The 17053-nt window shown below is 42.1% G+C and overlaps 1 protein-coding gene across 1 annotated transcript in view; it reads right to left on the bottom strand.

Moving 5' to 3' along the window:
• Positions 1-800: 800 nt before the first annotated feature.
• Positions 801-17053, bottom strand: part of TLR5 (toll like receptor 5) — a 50462-nt gene continuing 34209 nt past the window's right edge. Inside the window, exon 3 of the mRNA XM_074949201.1 lies at positions 801-4447. Coding sequence (XP_074805302.1) covers positions 1864-4447 — 2584 coding nt within the window. The 3' untranslated portion in view covers positions 801-1863. The remainder of the gene's footprint in view (positions 4448-17053) is intronic.

The following is a 17053-nucleotide window of genomic DNA, read 5'->3' as shown; positions in this document are numbered from 1 at the left end:
GATAAAGTAAGGAGCTCCACGTGCCATCCAATGCAAGGCATTCCCTTACAGTTGCCTGAAGAGTAAGGTAGACTGCACAGAAGACTGGCTTCCAGTTTGTTCAGTGATTTTGTATGTTCAAATCTCTCTAAGGTCTTTATCCACCTCAGTCCTTGATGCAGCTAAGCTGAAGAATCTTCACATGAAAACAGCAGCAGCTGTAACTTAGGGCAGTTACAGTAGTTTTACAACTGAGCAGAAATAGCATATTGGGGGAGGCGAAGTCTAAGGTATGTAATAATCCAGGGCTGTGTGTGTGCCAGCTAAATCTCAAAGTCCTAGGCAAACTGTGCTTGTTGTTTTATCACATGGGAAAAAGTAAACATGAACCATACTACAGCAATTACAGTGGCAAAAGGTGATACATTTCAAAGCATCTTTGAAATTGGTGCTAAAAGGTCATAGAGCTGAGAAAGCACAAGGTCCAGGAACAGGTCAACCAATGAGTTCATGGCCAAGTGGGGCTATAAACGTAGGGTTATACACACTACCCTCAAGCCACAGAGACTCTCCCGGTGATGGCAGCGGGATATGTGCCCAAAGATCAAGATTAGAATATGACCTTCATGTAGTGTCTAAGGTTTTAGTTACCACTATATATTATTTCTTCAGTGTCTGCTATAAGTAGGGGTGGCAGAATTTGTTTTTATAATTTCGATGGACAATATCAATGTTTATTTTTAAGCATTTTTTTTCTATTTTTATCCATTTAAATTTTCACAGTAGTGGGAAATTGGGAGGGTATCAGATAACTGGGTGGGACATGCAATAATTATTTAATGACAGTAGTCACTGATCTCAAAAAATTAAAGCTTTATAACTGTTCAAACATATCAACATCACACGTCAAAATATACAAAGTAAATATCCTTAAATCAAACTCTATTAAGTTCTCAAGCAGCATTTTTCTTTCTTGGCCTATTTCTAAATGTCATTTATTATTAATGGAAATGTTGGGTTGGTTTGTACATGTATGGTGAAATTGATGTTTAGTGACATTTACTGATAAAAATGTGATCCTTCCAAGCCTGGCTTTAAGGAAGAGGTAAATCCCCCTTTTTTTAAAAAAAATGAACACTATGTGGTGTGGCTTTACAAAATGTTGTTGTTCTGTGAAAAATGGTACCCAATAGTGTGTGTGTGTATGTGAGCGACATTTACATGACTTCCCCCACACCCACACCTACACCATCTTGATCATGCAACATCACAAGCAAGGATGATGATCACTAAAACATTCTGTGAGTAGGGGATGAATGGTAGGATTAGACATTGCAAGACCTTAATGTGGCACTGCCATCAGTTAATGTGCCCATTCAGTTTAGTTAGTGGGGGTTTTCAGCACATGGACCCAAATTTTCAAGTATCCTATAAATTTGGTGCCTAACTTGCAATAACATGCACCTGGTTTTTGTAAGTGCTGAGTACCCACTCCTCCCATTGTCATGGGGACCTGTGAGCGCTCAGCATCTCTGAATATCAGATCCATGGTGTCCCAATCTGAACACCGAAAATTTGAGACACCCATAATTGGTGGCTTCTTTTGAAAATATGGGCCAGAGTTCCTAGAGTGACTGAATTTGTTAATTGCATTTGCTGGTGACTTTAAAGCTGACACCATGTTTATTAAAACTTAAACCAAGGAAGTTATATTCTACCCATTTGTCAGGGAAAGCTGAAGCATGGCCCATACTTCTTTCCTGCCATGCCACAGGTGGAAATGGATTTAGAATATTTAAGTAACTGTCAAGCCACAAGTAAAAATGTAATTACAAAAGTCTGTTTTATAGCACTAATAATACGAACCATGAACAACCCTCCCAACTACGAGATTGTCCTTACAGTTTGCATTTCTATAACACTGGATTTCTTTTTCACTTTTTTTTCTTTCAGAATTTGGTGAGAAAGGTTATTTAAAAACCAGTCTATATCTTGATGGTCTTCAGGCCACTGCATGTACTGACTCCTTTGCACAAAGACTCTAATCGGTTTGTATTTCATCAACTGATACTGAGAAAGTGACCCAACCACAACCATAATGAGGACTTCTTTCAGGTCACAAAAGTATCTGCTCTGGGCAAAATTAAAGGCTTCCACGCACCACCCATCCTTGAGGAACTGCCTTGTCACAATGCAAATAGTCTTCCTGCTGTTCCAAATGGCATCACGGATGTTGGTGATTTGTTCCTCCCCAGGCAGGAAATCTCTCTCTTCAAAGCACAAAGTAAATCTGTTTTTCTCAGAATACTGAGAGTCCAGGTGCTTTAGCAATGAATTTTGGACCCACTCAAAGTCTCTGCTGCTGTAGCATAAATAGGCATCATATTTATATGCACTTTTATCTATTGCTTGCTTACGTTCTTTTAGCAGAGCACCTTTGATGGTCTTATACCAGACAAAACAAGTCCCCCGAAAGTGACTAAAAATAATGACTACTGTTAGGAACATTATCAGAGTGACTGACGTGAAAATGAACAGTGAGAACTGTAGAGGCTTCTGGAGTTCGTCTTCATTACAGCTATCAAGTGCCACTGAAGAAAGTGGAACCCTGGTGAAAACCGGTGGGAGTACACAGTATGTGTCATTTTCTGAGCCAGCTAAGGTCACATTGGTTTGATTTAACCATGCTGTCCAGGTGTTTAAAGTGCAATCACAGAAAAACCTGTTATTTGTTATATCCAGGACACTCAAAGTCATGAAGAGCTCAAGGGCAGGTGAAAGAAGTTGGTTTTCAGACATATTCAGTGTCTTTAGGCTCTCAGGGAAAACACCAGGAGAAAGATAAGACAACTGGTTGGAGGCTAGGTTAAGTCGGTTTAATGATGTTAGACCACTAAAAATATCCTGTGGAAGGGTAGTAAGGTAGTTGTTATTCAGGTGGAGCACCTCTAGTTTGGAAAGTGCCCTGAACACATCCAAACATAAACCTCTGTCCCACACAAGCTTTAACATGTTTTCTCCTAGATCCAAGTAGACTAACTGGTTATTTTCTATAACATCAACACTTTTAACACAGTAAGACAAACGATTTTTTCTTAACAAGAGATACTGCACATCTGGAACTTGTAAAAGAATATAAAGATCACCCAGATTGTCCAATCTGTTTCTTTCCAAGTTAAGGAATGTTGCACTTATTCTCTGGTTACCTACAGATACTAACTTATTGTCACTTAAATGAAGAGTGAACATGGCTGGGAAAGAAGGGAGAGTTTTAATGGCATTGTCCCGGAGATCCACCATCTTTAACCTTCTTAAATCCCTGAACGAATTCCCAGCAATTACTCCAATATGATTTTGTTGCAAATCAATATGCATCACATTCTGAAGCCCCTCAAAAGTGTAATCGTACAGCTCCCCCAGAATGTTATATGACAGGTTGAGAGTTCCTAGGTTTCCCAGGCCAAAAAATGCTTGCTTTTGGATCTGATTTATCTTGTTATTGTGAAGATTCAGCAATTCCAGATCACCAAGGCTCTGAAATACATAAGGATTGAGAGAGAAAATAGAACCATGTGAAATATCCAGTAAGCGAACGCTACTTCTTGCTAGCCCTGCAAATGTATCTTGGTCTGGATCTTGGAGGTTCTTAAAGCCAAATCCTGGACCCATTATGTGATAGCTAAGCTTCAGAAAAACAATTGAAGTCCCATTCACAGCTGTGCAGAAGTGTTGCATTATATCTACACCCCAGCCATTACCGCCAAGATCCAGGGTGTCCAGGGCTATGTTTTTGAAAGGATTTCCACACTTGGCCCAGTCCATAGAAATTGAGTAATATAACTTATTAGAATTAAGAATAAACAGTATGAAGAATTTTCCCTGGAAGCTATCAAGGTTTCCTTCACATAAGCTGGATATCCTGTTGTTTTTCAGGTCCACAATTTGCAAGGATTTTAGATGGTAAAATAAGCGATGAGGGCGAAGGCTTTTGATCTTGTTTCCAGAAAGATCCAAATATTCTAAGGAGATCATATCTCGAAGATAGTCTTCTTCCAGAATGGACTCCTCAAGACTGTTGTGATATAGCCGGAGTGTATGTACATTTGACAACTCCACAAAAGCATCAGGATCCAGATGAAGTATCTTATTGTCTCCTAAATCTAAGAGTCGAAGGTTTGGCAGGTTCCTAAAAGCTGCTTTCCCTATGGTAACAGGAAAGACAAACTGGGTTCCAATTTCCAAAATCTGCAACTGTTCCAGCAGAGGGAAAGAGGATGCATTCACTTGCCTGATTTTGTTGAAACTTAGCAGGAGTGCAACTGTATCACTGAGCACAGGTGGAACCTCGGTGAGGTTACAAAAATAACATAAAGCATTTAGGCCTTGGGAACAGCAGCTTGTAGCAAATATTTCTTTGGCTACCAGCGACATTCCTAAGAGAAATACTAGATGATGTAACATTGTGATGCTGCATGAAAAGAGAGAGAGAAAGTTGTAAGAACAAAATATAAAATTGGCTGTCTGACCAATAAACTTTTGTAGCAAAGTTTTAATGCAACAGAATAAAAGACCAAGGCCAAGATTTTCAAATGATGAGGGATTTTGGGTGCATGTGTTTTTGAGTATACAGTCTGAAACACCTTCAAGGGATCTGATGCTCAGTGGATGGGCTCCAGAAAATGGTGAGCAACCCACTCTGAAAATCAAGTTCCATGCAAAGTATTTTAAGTTGGGCACCCAAAAATCATTGGTCACTTTTGAAAATCTTGGTCCAAATATTTAACAGTTGCACCACTGATGTGACAACAATGGTACATTAGCCTGAAACTCATTCCTTATTCGAAGTTAGCCAGACTGTTTTTTAAAAGTTTGGATTGTATGGTCAGAGGCTTTAGGTTAACACAAGTATTGAGATATCCACCTACTCTTCTGAACAGTGTAATCACTGCCATGTTCCTCCCCACTCCTCATTGCTAGCAGGGCTAGGTCAGACAATTCCAGTGGCTAACAATGACATGTCACAATAGTGTCACAGACAAGGCCCTTCCAGAAATAGTATTTTAAAAAATGGTGTGCTTTCTTTTTGGAGCACCCATGAGATTTCTGGTCATCAGTGGAGTTACTCTGAATTTAACACAGGAGAGTTTGATTCAGCCATGGAGGTTTAAAAGGAAAAGGCCCATTTGGAGTTTCAGAATCTCTGGGACTATTCTAGTAATGTGAAGTTGTTTTTTATGGTGGGAGCAATGCTTTAAAAGCATACACAGGAAAGAGATTGATGAGGAGGATATCGTAATTAAATAGTCCTTAGTAATCAAATCATTCTTATTGCTATTAGTCATCTTAAAATATTCTCCAGTACAGATGAAGCTCACAAGAGATCTAGCATATGGTATTAATGTCACTGATTTATTGTGTGAGACAAATCTACTCTTTATAGCCTACTGCTTATTAAAAGGTTACATTTGATGTACTGTGGACAGTCAGATTTTGCATAGCAATGCGTGAATGTAACGAATGCATCTAACTGATGTATACTTCGAGGTTTTCCCCACTCTGGATTTCTTCATGCATCCTGTCATCTAAACATCTCTCTTTTAAACTGTAATCTCTTCAGAGCAATCACTGTCCTTATTGTTGCCTGCTGCATAAGACAGAGCAAGTTGTCTGCACTAAAAGGATTACTTGCATGCTTTTTTAAAATATATATTTACTAAGATTGCAACTACCTGCCTCTCCTTTCTAAAAGCATTCACTGAAATGTTTGCTTGGCTGACAACCAGAGTAAGAATTTTTGTACCCTACAGCCTAATGTGTTCAAACTTAATAAGCATAAGTTTTTGTCAAACCAAATCCCTCCTGGCCATCTAGTGGTTGCTAAATAAATTTACTTTATAGAGAAAAAGGAGGCCCTGAGCCAGTAATTAACAAGTAGATCAATCCCATTAATTGTTATTATCGATTGACTGTACTGTTTCACTAATGGCACAGATTGCCCAGAAGCATCACAGGGAGAGTAAATTATTTCAAGATTCTATGCTGAACCTAGCAATAGGTGAATTGCAACAGGTTCAGATTGAGGATCTCAGAAAATGGAGGGAAACTGGGGCAATTTTTGATGGAAAAAGAAATCTCATTTTTACATCAGAAAAATTTTCCAACCCTTTATAGTTTGGCTGCTTATCCAAGCTATCAGACGTTAAGGAGGTATCCATCAGGCCATGTGTCCTCATACAATCATGCCTTTATCTTGAGTCTGCTTGCAGTGAGGGGCTAATGGATAAACTGTTTGCTCCTTCAATATTTTCATGGGACCAGTGTCCTCCTGAAAACTTGGACCTTTGTGTGGAATTGCAAGAGTGATGACAATAAGCGACCTTTCCATTCACTCTTGTCACAGGGAGCAGTTCAGAACCACTCCTTGCACCAGAGGTTCTTTCTATTAGCAAAACAATCTACATAATCTAAATCTAGAAGTAGCTGATAGCATTTCTTTAACACAATATAACATGGAAAACTGCACAGAGGATCAGTAAAAATATATTTGTTTAGCCATAAAACTGACTGGGGTTGTGTGTTGCTGGAGCAAGTTTAATTGAAAATCCACAGCGTTTTGCAAATTCCACTAGGAGTCCAACTATTTTTAAATGAATGGCAGCATCAGCTTTATCTCCATAGGGAGCTGAAAAGTATGCATGAGTGGGGTCGGGGGGGAGTGGAAATAAGATAGCACAGCATGGGAAGTTCTGTCTCTCTGGGCTTGTCTACAGATAAAACTTGTATTGCTTTAACTATACTGTGATAGTTAAATTGGTACGACATCCTAGCATGTATGTGCATATACTGAGGCCTGATCTACACCTAAAACGTAGATCAACTTAGTTATTCTGCTCAGGGGTGTGAAAAATTCACAATCCGAGAGACACAGTTAAGCCAACTTAAGCCCTGGTATAGACATCACAAGGTTGATGGAAGAATTCTTCCATCATCCTAGCTCCAGCCTTTCAAAGGAGTGGGTTTACTACAGCGATGGGAAACCCTTCCATTGCTGTAGCTAGTGTCTATGCTGCAGCACTTGCAGTATAGTCATACCCTGATATAGCATACTGGAAGGGGAATAAATTCCCATAGTGGAAGGGGAATAAGTTCTACCAGTGTAAAGTACCTTTATAGCAGTATGACTGTGTCCAGAATATGGGATATACCAGTATAACTATGTCTGAAAAAAAAATCTCACCCTTAACTGAGCTAGTTATACTGGTGCAACTTCCAAATGTAAACCAGGCTACTCTTTCTGTTGTTGAAGCAGAAACAAGAATCCATTCTTTGCCCTTTACTGGCGCAATGTGAACTGACCGAAGATTTAGTGTATGTAGAACTTACTGACAGACCAATGCTCACCACACCAATCCGTATAATGAGGTTACACAGGGCTAGAAGGAAGCCAGGGACCCATCATGTCTCTAAAGTGAGATTTGAAAACAGATGGAATTTTAACCTAAAAAAATCCATTTGGGCGCTTATATGACCCCATCAGGATAGTATCTGAGCACCCAAGATGTTTTGGGCAAACATGTGCCTGCGCCAAAATAACCTTGCAGAAATCCTCAGTACTTGGGACAGTTACTTGGGCTATATATCCACACCAGCCTTATTGAGAAGAGGGATTAATATATTATTGAGACCCATGGCATTGAACATTCCAGATCCATGGCTGCAGGATTTAGAGACTTGAATCCAAACTTCATTTTGTTTTCCTGCCTAGGCATCAGAAGGAAATAAAGAAAAAACTGAGACCAGGGGAGTTGGGAATGGGGAGGTTCATGTGACTCCCAGGCCATGCTGTAGTGAGCAATGTACCCTTAGCTATAACAGATGGGTCCTCCCACCATACTGCTCTCCGTGTAACAGGAAGGGAGCTTCTATAATGAGAAGTGGAGCTTCACCTACCCCTGCCCCTATGACCAACCAATGAGTGTGTAGGTTGAGGCTTCATCTCAGTATTCCGGCTCCAGGCTCTGAGTTCCCTCTCAGCAGGGGTTAAACTGGCTCAGTAAAAACAGATCAGGTTGCCTTAGCCTAAAACTGGCCTACTCTACAGCTCTAAGCAGTTTTTGAAACTCAGGGCTTGTCTACATTACCCACCGGATTGGTGGGTAGCGATCAATCCAGCGGGGGTCCATTTATCATGCCTAGTATAGACACAATAAATCGACTGCTGAGCGCTCTCCAGTCGACTCCGGTACTCCATCAGAACAAGCAGCGCAAGTGGAGTCGACAGGAGCGGATCAGCTGTCGACTTACCGCAGTGACGTAAGTAGATCTAAGTACATCGACTTCAGCTACGCTATTCATGTAGCTGAAGTTGCATATCTTAGGGCATGGCTACACTCAAAACTTCAAAGCACTGCCGCGGGAGCATTCCCATGGCAGCGCTTTGAATTGTGAGTGTGGTCACCTCCATGAGGGGATTAGCTTAGACTGCTGGGAGGGCACTGTTTACACTGGTGCTTTACAGCGCTGTAACTTGCTGTGCTCAGGGGGGTGTTTTTTCACACCCCTGAGTGAGGGGTGTAGATCCCCCCCACAGTGGTGTAGATAAACCCTCATTTTAGGTGAACTGGTTTTAAAACTGATTAGAAGATTTCCCAGTGTAGACAGAAGGAAACACTCTTGCTGACTGTTGTTTTAGGGTGAATTTTGCAGTATGCTGGGCGCTTTGTAGAACCTCAGTGTTCTCCTAAGGGCATCTGATGAATGAAGAAATCCCACTGGGGGGAGAAGGGCAGGGACACTGAGAGGAGCACTAGCTAATCTAAAAAAAGGTTTAGATTCGCTGAAGCAAAGCACTCATCATTCCCTTCTTTTAAAAAAGCATCTTATTTATAACCAAAGCATTTGTTCAAAAGTTTGCAGGAGAGTGGGTTTGTGTGTGTGTGGGGGCGGGGGCTGAGAAAACCTGGATTTGTGCTGGAAATGGCCCAACTTGATTATCATACACATTGTAAGGAGAGTGATCACTTTAGATAAGCTATTGCCAGCAGGAGAGTGGGGTGGGGGGAGGTATTTTGTCATGCTTTGTGTGTATAAAAGATCTTCTACACTTTCCACAGTATGCATCCGATGAAGTGAGCTGTAGCTCACGAAAGCTTATGCTCAAATAAATTGGTTAGTCTCTAAGGTGCCACAAGTACTCCTTTTCTTTTTGCGAATACAGACTAACACGGCTGTTACTCTGAAACCTAACTACTTATGCTAAACTATCTGTTCAATCTTGTATTTAGCTCTGAAACTCTCAGTACCTTTCCCAGACCCGAAGAAGAGCTCTGTGTAACTCAAAAAATGTGTCTCTCTCACCAACACCAGTGGGTCCAATAAAAGATATTCCCTCACCAACCTTGTCTCCCTAGCCCTACTGTCGGCTTGGAAGATTTTTCTTTAGTTCCAATGCTAGACACATTGTGAGTTTGTCCTGAAGCTGCATGAATGCTGCTGTAACTGGGGCATTTGTATGAAAAACATCCCAGGTTGTTACAGATAAAGGGGAGATAGGGGACGATGTTTCAGGTGTTTTTTTCATCTTTAACATATTGGGCTAACTTGGGTATAAGGAACTTAAAATTGCTAGGAAGATGTTTGAGCTGAAGGAAGAAAGGTCAGTTGCAGCAGCCTGGCAGGGGCTGTGGTAACATGCAAGAGTTGGGCAATAACAAAGAAGAAAGAAACAATCCACGCACCGTGCTAGCGCAGTAAAGATTACTGGCATTGTGCTGTAAATTAGAAATGGTTAGAAATCCCCACACGGCTAAACTGTGATGGGCAATGAAGGCTGACAGACAAACTCAGAAGTGGTCCAGGAGTATGTTGCATGAGTTCATACACAGCTTAGGCTATGTATTCTCACCTTTGAGCTCCTAAACTGAGACTGAGATGGAAGATAAATAAACTCAGTCCCCAATGTTCTTCCCCGCAGCCTGCTTCCAGGCCTTACTTCTCAAACCACTCCTGCTCCCTCTTCTCTCTCTATTGAGTCTGAGTGGACAAGCCCAAAAACATTGAAGCAGAGCTGCAAAAGCTACAAGAGGCAAAGAGCTGAGTTCACGGTGGACAACCCTATGCAAAACTGAGTTACTTAATACTTCCATGATGATCACCCTAAAAGTACCTAAAACAGAGGGACAGATTCATTGCTGTGCTGGTGAGTTATTTTGAGAGCGGAACAGACCTGGTGAGACCAAGTCACGTGACCTCCGAGGCTAGTGAATCAAAGAAGCTCTGAGCCAAAGCAGGAGGGAGGGAGAACTGAGGGGAATTAAATAAAGTTCTCAAATTCTACGATGCTGTGACCAGACGGTGAATGTCTCCAAATCAATGTCACGAATGTACCAGGAGAGGGTAATGATAGCATCCTCACCAGCACTGTGCTCACAGAACTTGAATCTGACTCAGTTCCTAATCCTGGCTGCTTTATTTTTCAGAATATTAAAGGATCTTCCTATTCTGCTACCACTATATAGTCAACGTCATCTTGCTGTTCAGTGTGGGACTGGAGGACACTCCCATTGCTTAAAAAAAAAAAAAGAGAGAAAATGGAGAACCAGGAAATTATAATATAATTAATCTAACTCCACTCCCAAAAAAAATTCTGGAGAACTTGATAAGACATTGATGACAAAAGCTGACAACGGCATTATATGTAATAAGGAAGTATGCAAAGCTTCTCAGAGAACAGACCATGCCAGACTAACCTAATCTCTCTTTTTTTAAATGGCTAGTAAGGCTATTGACAAGGAGATTGTTTATTATGTTGATCTAGGCCATAGGGAACTGATGGGCGGATCCCCTGGGAGAATAACATGAGGAGGAAAGGAGTCCAGGAGAGTTGGCTGTATTTTAAAGAATCCTTATTGAGGTTACAGAGACAAACTATCCCGATGTGTAGAAAGAATAGTGAATATGGCAGGCGACCAGCTTGGCTTAACAGTGAAATCCTTGCTGATCTTAAACACAAAAAAGAAGTTTACAAGAAGTGGAAGATTGGACAAATGACCAGGGAAGAGTATAAAAATATTGCTCGGGCATGCAGGAGTGAAATCAGGAAGGCCAAATCACACCTGGAGTTGCAGCTAGCAAGAGATGTTAAGAGTAACAAGAAGGGTTTCTTCAGGTATGTTAGCAACAAGAAGAAAGTCAAGGAAAGTGTGGGCCCCTTACTGAATGAGGGAGGCAACCTAGTGACAGAGGATGTGGAAAAAGCTAATGTACTCAATGCTTTTTTTGCCTCTGTCTTCATGAACAAGGTCAGCTCCCAGACTACTGCACTGGGCAGCACAGCATGGAGAGGAGGTGACCAGCCCTCTGTGGAGAAAGAAGTGGTTCGGGATTATTTAGAAAAGCTGGACGAGCAAGTCCATGGGGCCAGATGCGCTGCATCCAAGAGCACTAAAGGAGTTGGCGGATGTGATTGCAGAGCCATTGGCCATTATCTTTGAAAACTCATGGTGATTGGGGGAAGTCCCGGATGACTGGAAAAAGGCTAATGTAGTGCCCATCTTTAAAAAAGGGAAGGAGGAGGATCCTAGGAACTACAGGCCAGTCAGCCTCACCTCAGTCCCTGGAAAAATCATGGAGCAGGTCCTCAAGGAATCAATTCTGAAGCACTTAGAGGAGAGGAAAGTGATCAGGAACAGTCAGCATGGATTCACCAAGGGCAAGTCATGCCTGACTAATCTAATTGCCTTCTATGACGAGATAACTGGCTCTGTGGATGAGGGGAAAGCAGTGGACATGTTGTTCCTTGACTTTAGCAAAGCTTTTGACATGGTCTCCCACAGTATTCTTGCCAGCAAGTTAAAGAAGTATGGGCTAGATGAATGGACTATAAGGTGGATAGAAAGTTGGCTAGATTGTCGGGCTCAACGGGTAGTGATCAATGGCTCCATGTCTAGTTAGCAGCCGGTATCAAGTGGAGTGCCCCAAGGGTCGGTCCTGGGGCCAGTTTTGTTCAATATCTTCATAAATGATTTGGAGGATGGTGTGGATTGCACCCTCAGCAAGTTTGCAGATGACACTAAACTGGGAGGAGAGGTAGATACGCTGGAGGGTAGGGATAGGATACAGAGGGCCCTAGACAAATTAGAGGATTGGGCCAAAAGAAATCTGATGAGGTTCAATAAGGACTAGTGCAGAGTCCTGCACTTAGGACAGAAGAATCCCATGCACCGCTACAGACTAGGGACTGAATGGCTAGGCAGCAGTTCTGCAGAAAAGGACCTAGGGGTGACAGTGGACGAGAAGCTGGATATGAGTCAACAGTGTGCCCTTGTTGCCAAGAAGGCCAATGGCATTTTGGGATGTATACATAGGGGCATTGCCAGCAGATCGAGGGACGTGATCGTTCCCCTCTATTCGACATTGGTGAGGCCTCATCTGGAGTACTGTGTCCAGTTTTGGGCCCCACACTACAAGAAGGATGTGGAAAAATTGGAAAACATCCAGTGGAGGGCAACAAAAATGATTAGGGGACTGGAACACATGACTTATGAGGAGAAGCTGAGGGAACTGGGATCATTTAGTCTGCGGAAGAGAAGAATGAGGGGGGATTTGATAGCTGCTTTCAACTACCTGAAAGGGGGTTCCAAAGAGGATGGATCTAGACTGTTCTCAGTGGTAGCAGATGACAGAACAAGGAGTAATGGTCTCAAGTTGCAGTGAGGGAGGTTTAGGTTGGATATTAGGAAAAACTTTTTCACTAGGAGGGTGGTGAAACACTGGAATGTGTTACCTAGGGAGGTGGTGGAATCTCCTTCCTTAGAAGTTTTTAAGGTCAGGCTTGACAAAGTCCTGGCTGGGATGATTTAGTTGGGGATTGGTCCTGCTTTGAGCAGGGGCTTGGACTAGAGGACCTCCTGAGGTCCCTTCCAACCCTGGTATTCTATTATTCTATGATTCTAGTAAAGCTCTTGAAAATAAGGTACAATTTACAGTAAAAGCATGGTTGTTATATTGGCCAGATAAGAAAAGCCTGATTGTCGACACCTTTGCCCTCATGACTAATTGCATTGCTGCTTTCATCTGGATTAGGCCAGATTCAATTATTTATTAACAAAAATAAAGTGCCAAGATTCTTTTCCCCCCTCTGAGCTGTCACCTATGCATTAACATTGTTAAATTGCTCTGAATATTCTGGAGCTGAATTTCATCCCAATAATTACAATCTGAAAAAAAATATTGGCCTTAACAGTGTTTTGGGCTATGTACTGAATGTGATCCCCTACTCTCTTCTTAAATGGGCATCATAATACTGAGATTAGCTCTATTATACAGTAGAACCTCAGCATTATGAACACCAGAGTTACGAACTGATCGGATAATCACACACCTCATTTGGAATTGGACGTACGCAATCAGGCAACAGCAGAGCTGGGGGGAAAAGCAAATACAGTACTGTATTGTAAAAAGAAAAGGAGTACTTGTGGCATCTTAGAGACTAAGGCATTTATTTGAGCAAGTGAGCTGTAGCTCACGAAAGCTTATGCTCAAATAAAGTTGTTAGTTTCTAAGGTGCCACAAGTACCCCTGTACTCCTGAAGCCCACTTCATCAGATGTATAGAATGGAACAAATAGTAAGAAGATAGAAAGATAGATATATACATGCAGAGAACATGAAAAGGTGGAGTAAGAGGCTAATTAATTAAGACGAGCTATTATCAGCAGGAGAAAAAACTTTTGTAGTGATAAGCAAGATGGCCCATTTAGACAGTTGACAAGAAGGTGTGAGGATACTTAACGTGGGGAAATAGATTCAATATATGTAATGACCCAGCCACTCCCCGTCTCTATTCAAACCCAAGTTAATGGTATCTAGTTTGCATATTAATTCAAGCTCAGCAGTTTCTCGTTGGAGTCTACTTCTCAGCTAGTACCTGTAGACAGGCTTAGAGCCTGGAACAGTAAAGAAAGCATAACCAGTCTTGACTGCTGTGTGGAAGGGGAAACTGAGGCACATCGCCTCATGGTATTAACGGCTAAATGCCAAGACATTTTAAAAGATATTGATATCTGCATTATTTACACAATGCTATACACCACAATGTTTTCAGGCAACCTGGGAACAGAAACCCAGAACTTTGCAAAAATGCCGATGGATAACATTACAGTGTTTGGTAACACTTGGAGGTTGTATATTGTAGTCCATAGGATTATTTTGCTAGCTATTATAGTTTACTAATCCAGCTGGCAGTATCAATTAACATATTTCTTTTTCTGAAATTAATCCATTTTATTTTATCAGTATTAATTCCTTGGAATTTAGGATATGTTGAGGCATGTATTTCCTAATAAGTTTTGCTGAAATGCAAGAAGCCTACCGGTCTGTAAGATCCTGATCTGCTATATAGCAAAAAGTATAATCAGTTATAAATATGTCAGCATAAAAGTTGGCAACCTTTGGCACAGATAAGAATGGTCTCTGAACTTTGGGGAACCCAAGGGAGGAACTATCCACATCACATCATAGGTTTATCTGACTTCTACAACTGGTTGGTAATCACAGGGTACACCACAACTTGGAGGTCATCAAGAGAGCCTAGGCTGGCAGTTTGGGGAATGAGATAATCCTTATTAATATATTTAGAAAGTAAGTAAGTGTCATAATCCACTAACCTATAGGAGAAGGGTACCCATAAAATTCTTAGGGTATGGAAATAAGATTTGGGTATAGTAGGTTGGGCCTAAATTACATAGGTCAGGATCCTATAAAATACCTTGTAAGAGAGCTCTTTGGGAGTTGACTCTATTCTAAAATTCTTCCTTTGATTCATTCATTCATTCCATTCAGTTCTCCTATACTCTATAGACTATCTTCTCATCTAGCTATCTATTCAATCGTCTATCACGCTATTAGCTTAGCTTGCGCAGTATTGTATAACTACTCAACATTCCTAACCATTGGGGAAGCCAGCACCATCGCGTAATTGGGCATGCCAGGAGCGAGGCTGGTCCTTCATCTCCTATTACCGTGTCCTCAAGGAAGGGTGTGAGTATGTTAGGTTAAGGTTAATAATAGAAATGGTACCACCAGGAGTTCTGGAATTCTTTTACTGTTTTGCAGTTATAAGTTTCATTGCATTTCTTATTTTTATGTTAATTTCAATAAAGGTTTTATCAATTTGGTATTGTCCTCAGTGTACTTGTTCTTGTTAAGCACCCCGAGAATCCTCTCCTGTTATAGAACTCATTGAGTTCTCGAACTCTGTAGCCTGAATTGGATACCTATAAATCTTCTGGTCAGATGCGAGCCATTAAACTAACCCATTAAATTCAGGTCAACAATAGCCAAAGCCGAAAAGGGATTTTAGATATACTGCCTCCGCATTGGTCAGTGACCAACCCTCTGGCAGTAAACTCAGGCAGAAGGTGTGATGTTTCACTCCATATTCTTTATGAAAATATGCTTATGATATGGATATGACATAACAGATCTACTTCATGCAAGATAACTCATGTAAGATATCATTGCAAAGGTTATGATTTACTGAATTTAATTATCCAATTTGTATGCCTGTATCATTTCTGTATCTGAAGTTAGATGTATCTATTTCAAATGTGCTACTCTGGATGTCACCCACAACTAGTCCTTCAGATACAGCAATGGAAAAGCCAGACAGGGCTAATGCCCCATTAGCAGGGCCGTCCCTAGCAATTCTGTGGCTCTATGCAGCCCCCCTGCGGGGGGCGGGCCAGGCCTCTGCACGGGACGAGCGGGGGGGTGGACCCCAGGCCTCCGCGTGGGGAACCACCCCCTAGCACTACTGGCATGGCTGAGGTCGGGTCGCTGCACTCCTGCGGCCGGTGAGTGCAGGCCCAGTCCGGCTGCAGAGCGCGGGGGAGTGGGGGCGGAGCTGGGGTGGAGCATGGGCAGGGCTGGGCCTGCACTCACTGGCAGCAGGAGTGCAGTGACCCAGCCTCAGCCACACTGCTGGTGAGTGCTGGGAGTGGGGCTAGGGCGCGGAAGGGGCTGGAGCAGGGCCTGGAGCAGCATGCAGCTGTGCAGGGCACCAGGAAATTCAGGGGGCACTGGTTTGGTGTTTAGATGCTGTTTGGAATTATTAGAATTGGGAGCACTGACTGTTGGGAGTCTGAAAGGACAGGAAACAGGAAGGGGGGGGTGGAAGTTGAGGAGGCGGAGTGAGAGTTACTGAGGGTGCAGCAGCAGCTTGGTAAAGAGGTTTCCACTTTAAAAACAAAGTCCTGTTGAAGTTTGTTAGTACCTTGCCTGGTTGCTACAACATTTTGGCGACAAGGATGGATCTTCTGCCTCTGAACCCACCTGCACCCTTTCTGCAAAGCCCAGGTGAGCCTCCAATTGCTTTTACTGCCTGGATCCATATGTTTGAGACTTATCTGCTTGCAATCAGTGCTACAGAGATTTCTGAAGTAAGAAAGCATGCTCTGCTAATCCACTGCCTTGGAGCAGAAGGGTAGCATATATTTTACACTTTTCCCCTTGCAGATGATAAATATGGAGACAGCACTCACTGCATTAAAGAACTTTTTTGTGCCCAAAGTGAACGTAGTAGCTAATCGCTACAGATTTCGCCAGCGTGAGCAGAAAACAGGGGAGACGATAATGCAGTATATTGCTTCCCTGAGGAGTCTGATTGTAACTTGTGACTTTGGGAATATGGCAGATGAGATGATTAGAGACCAGCTCATTGAGAAAAAAACCATGCTTCGTGTAAGAGAACGCTTACTTCTAGAACCACAGCTTACACTAGAAAAAGCAATAACCATTGCTACTCAGATTGAGTCAGCTACAGCTGAAGCCAAAATAATAAGCATGGATACAGGAGGCACTGTCCAGGCTGTGACTCCTTTGCAGAAAAGTTCACTATCGCTGCAGAAAAATGATTACAAGAGGAAAACTAATAGAAAACCACCGAATCAGCAAATTCAAAATACAGTAAAAGCATGCTTTCACTGTGGATCCCCACAATACCTTGCGAGCTACACAGGATGCCCAGCAAAAGTAGCTCAGTGCAATCATTGCAAAAAGATTGGGCATTTTGCTAA

The sequence above is a fragment of the Natator depressus genome, chromosome 3, assembly GCF_965152275.1.
Source record: "Natator depressus isolate rNatDep1 chromosome 3, rNatDep2.hap1, whole genome shotgun sequence".
Lineage (NCBI taxonomy): Eukaryota > Metazoa > Chordata > Testudines > Cheloniidae > Natator > Natator depressus.
The sequence above is the reverse complement of the archived record's forward strand: the minus strand, read 5'-3'. Positions and strand labels throughout refer to the sequence as shown.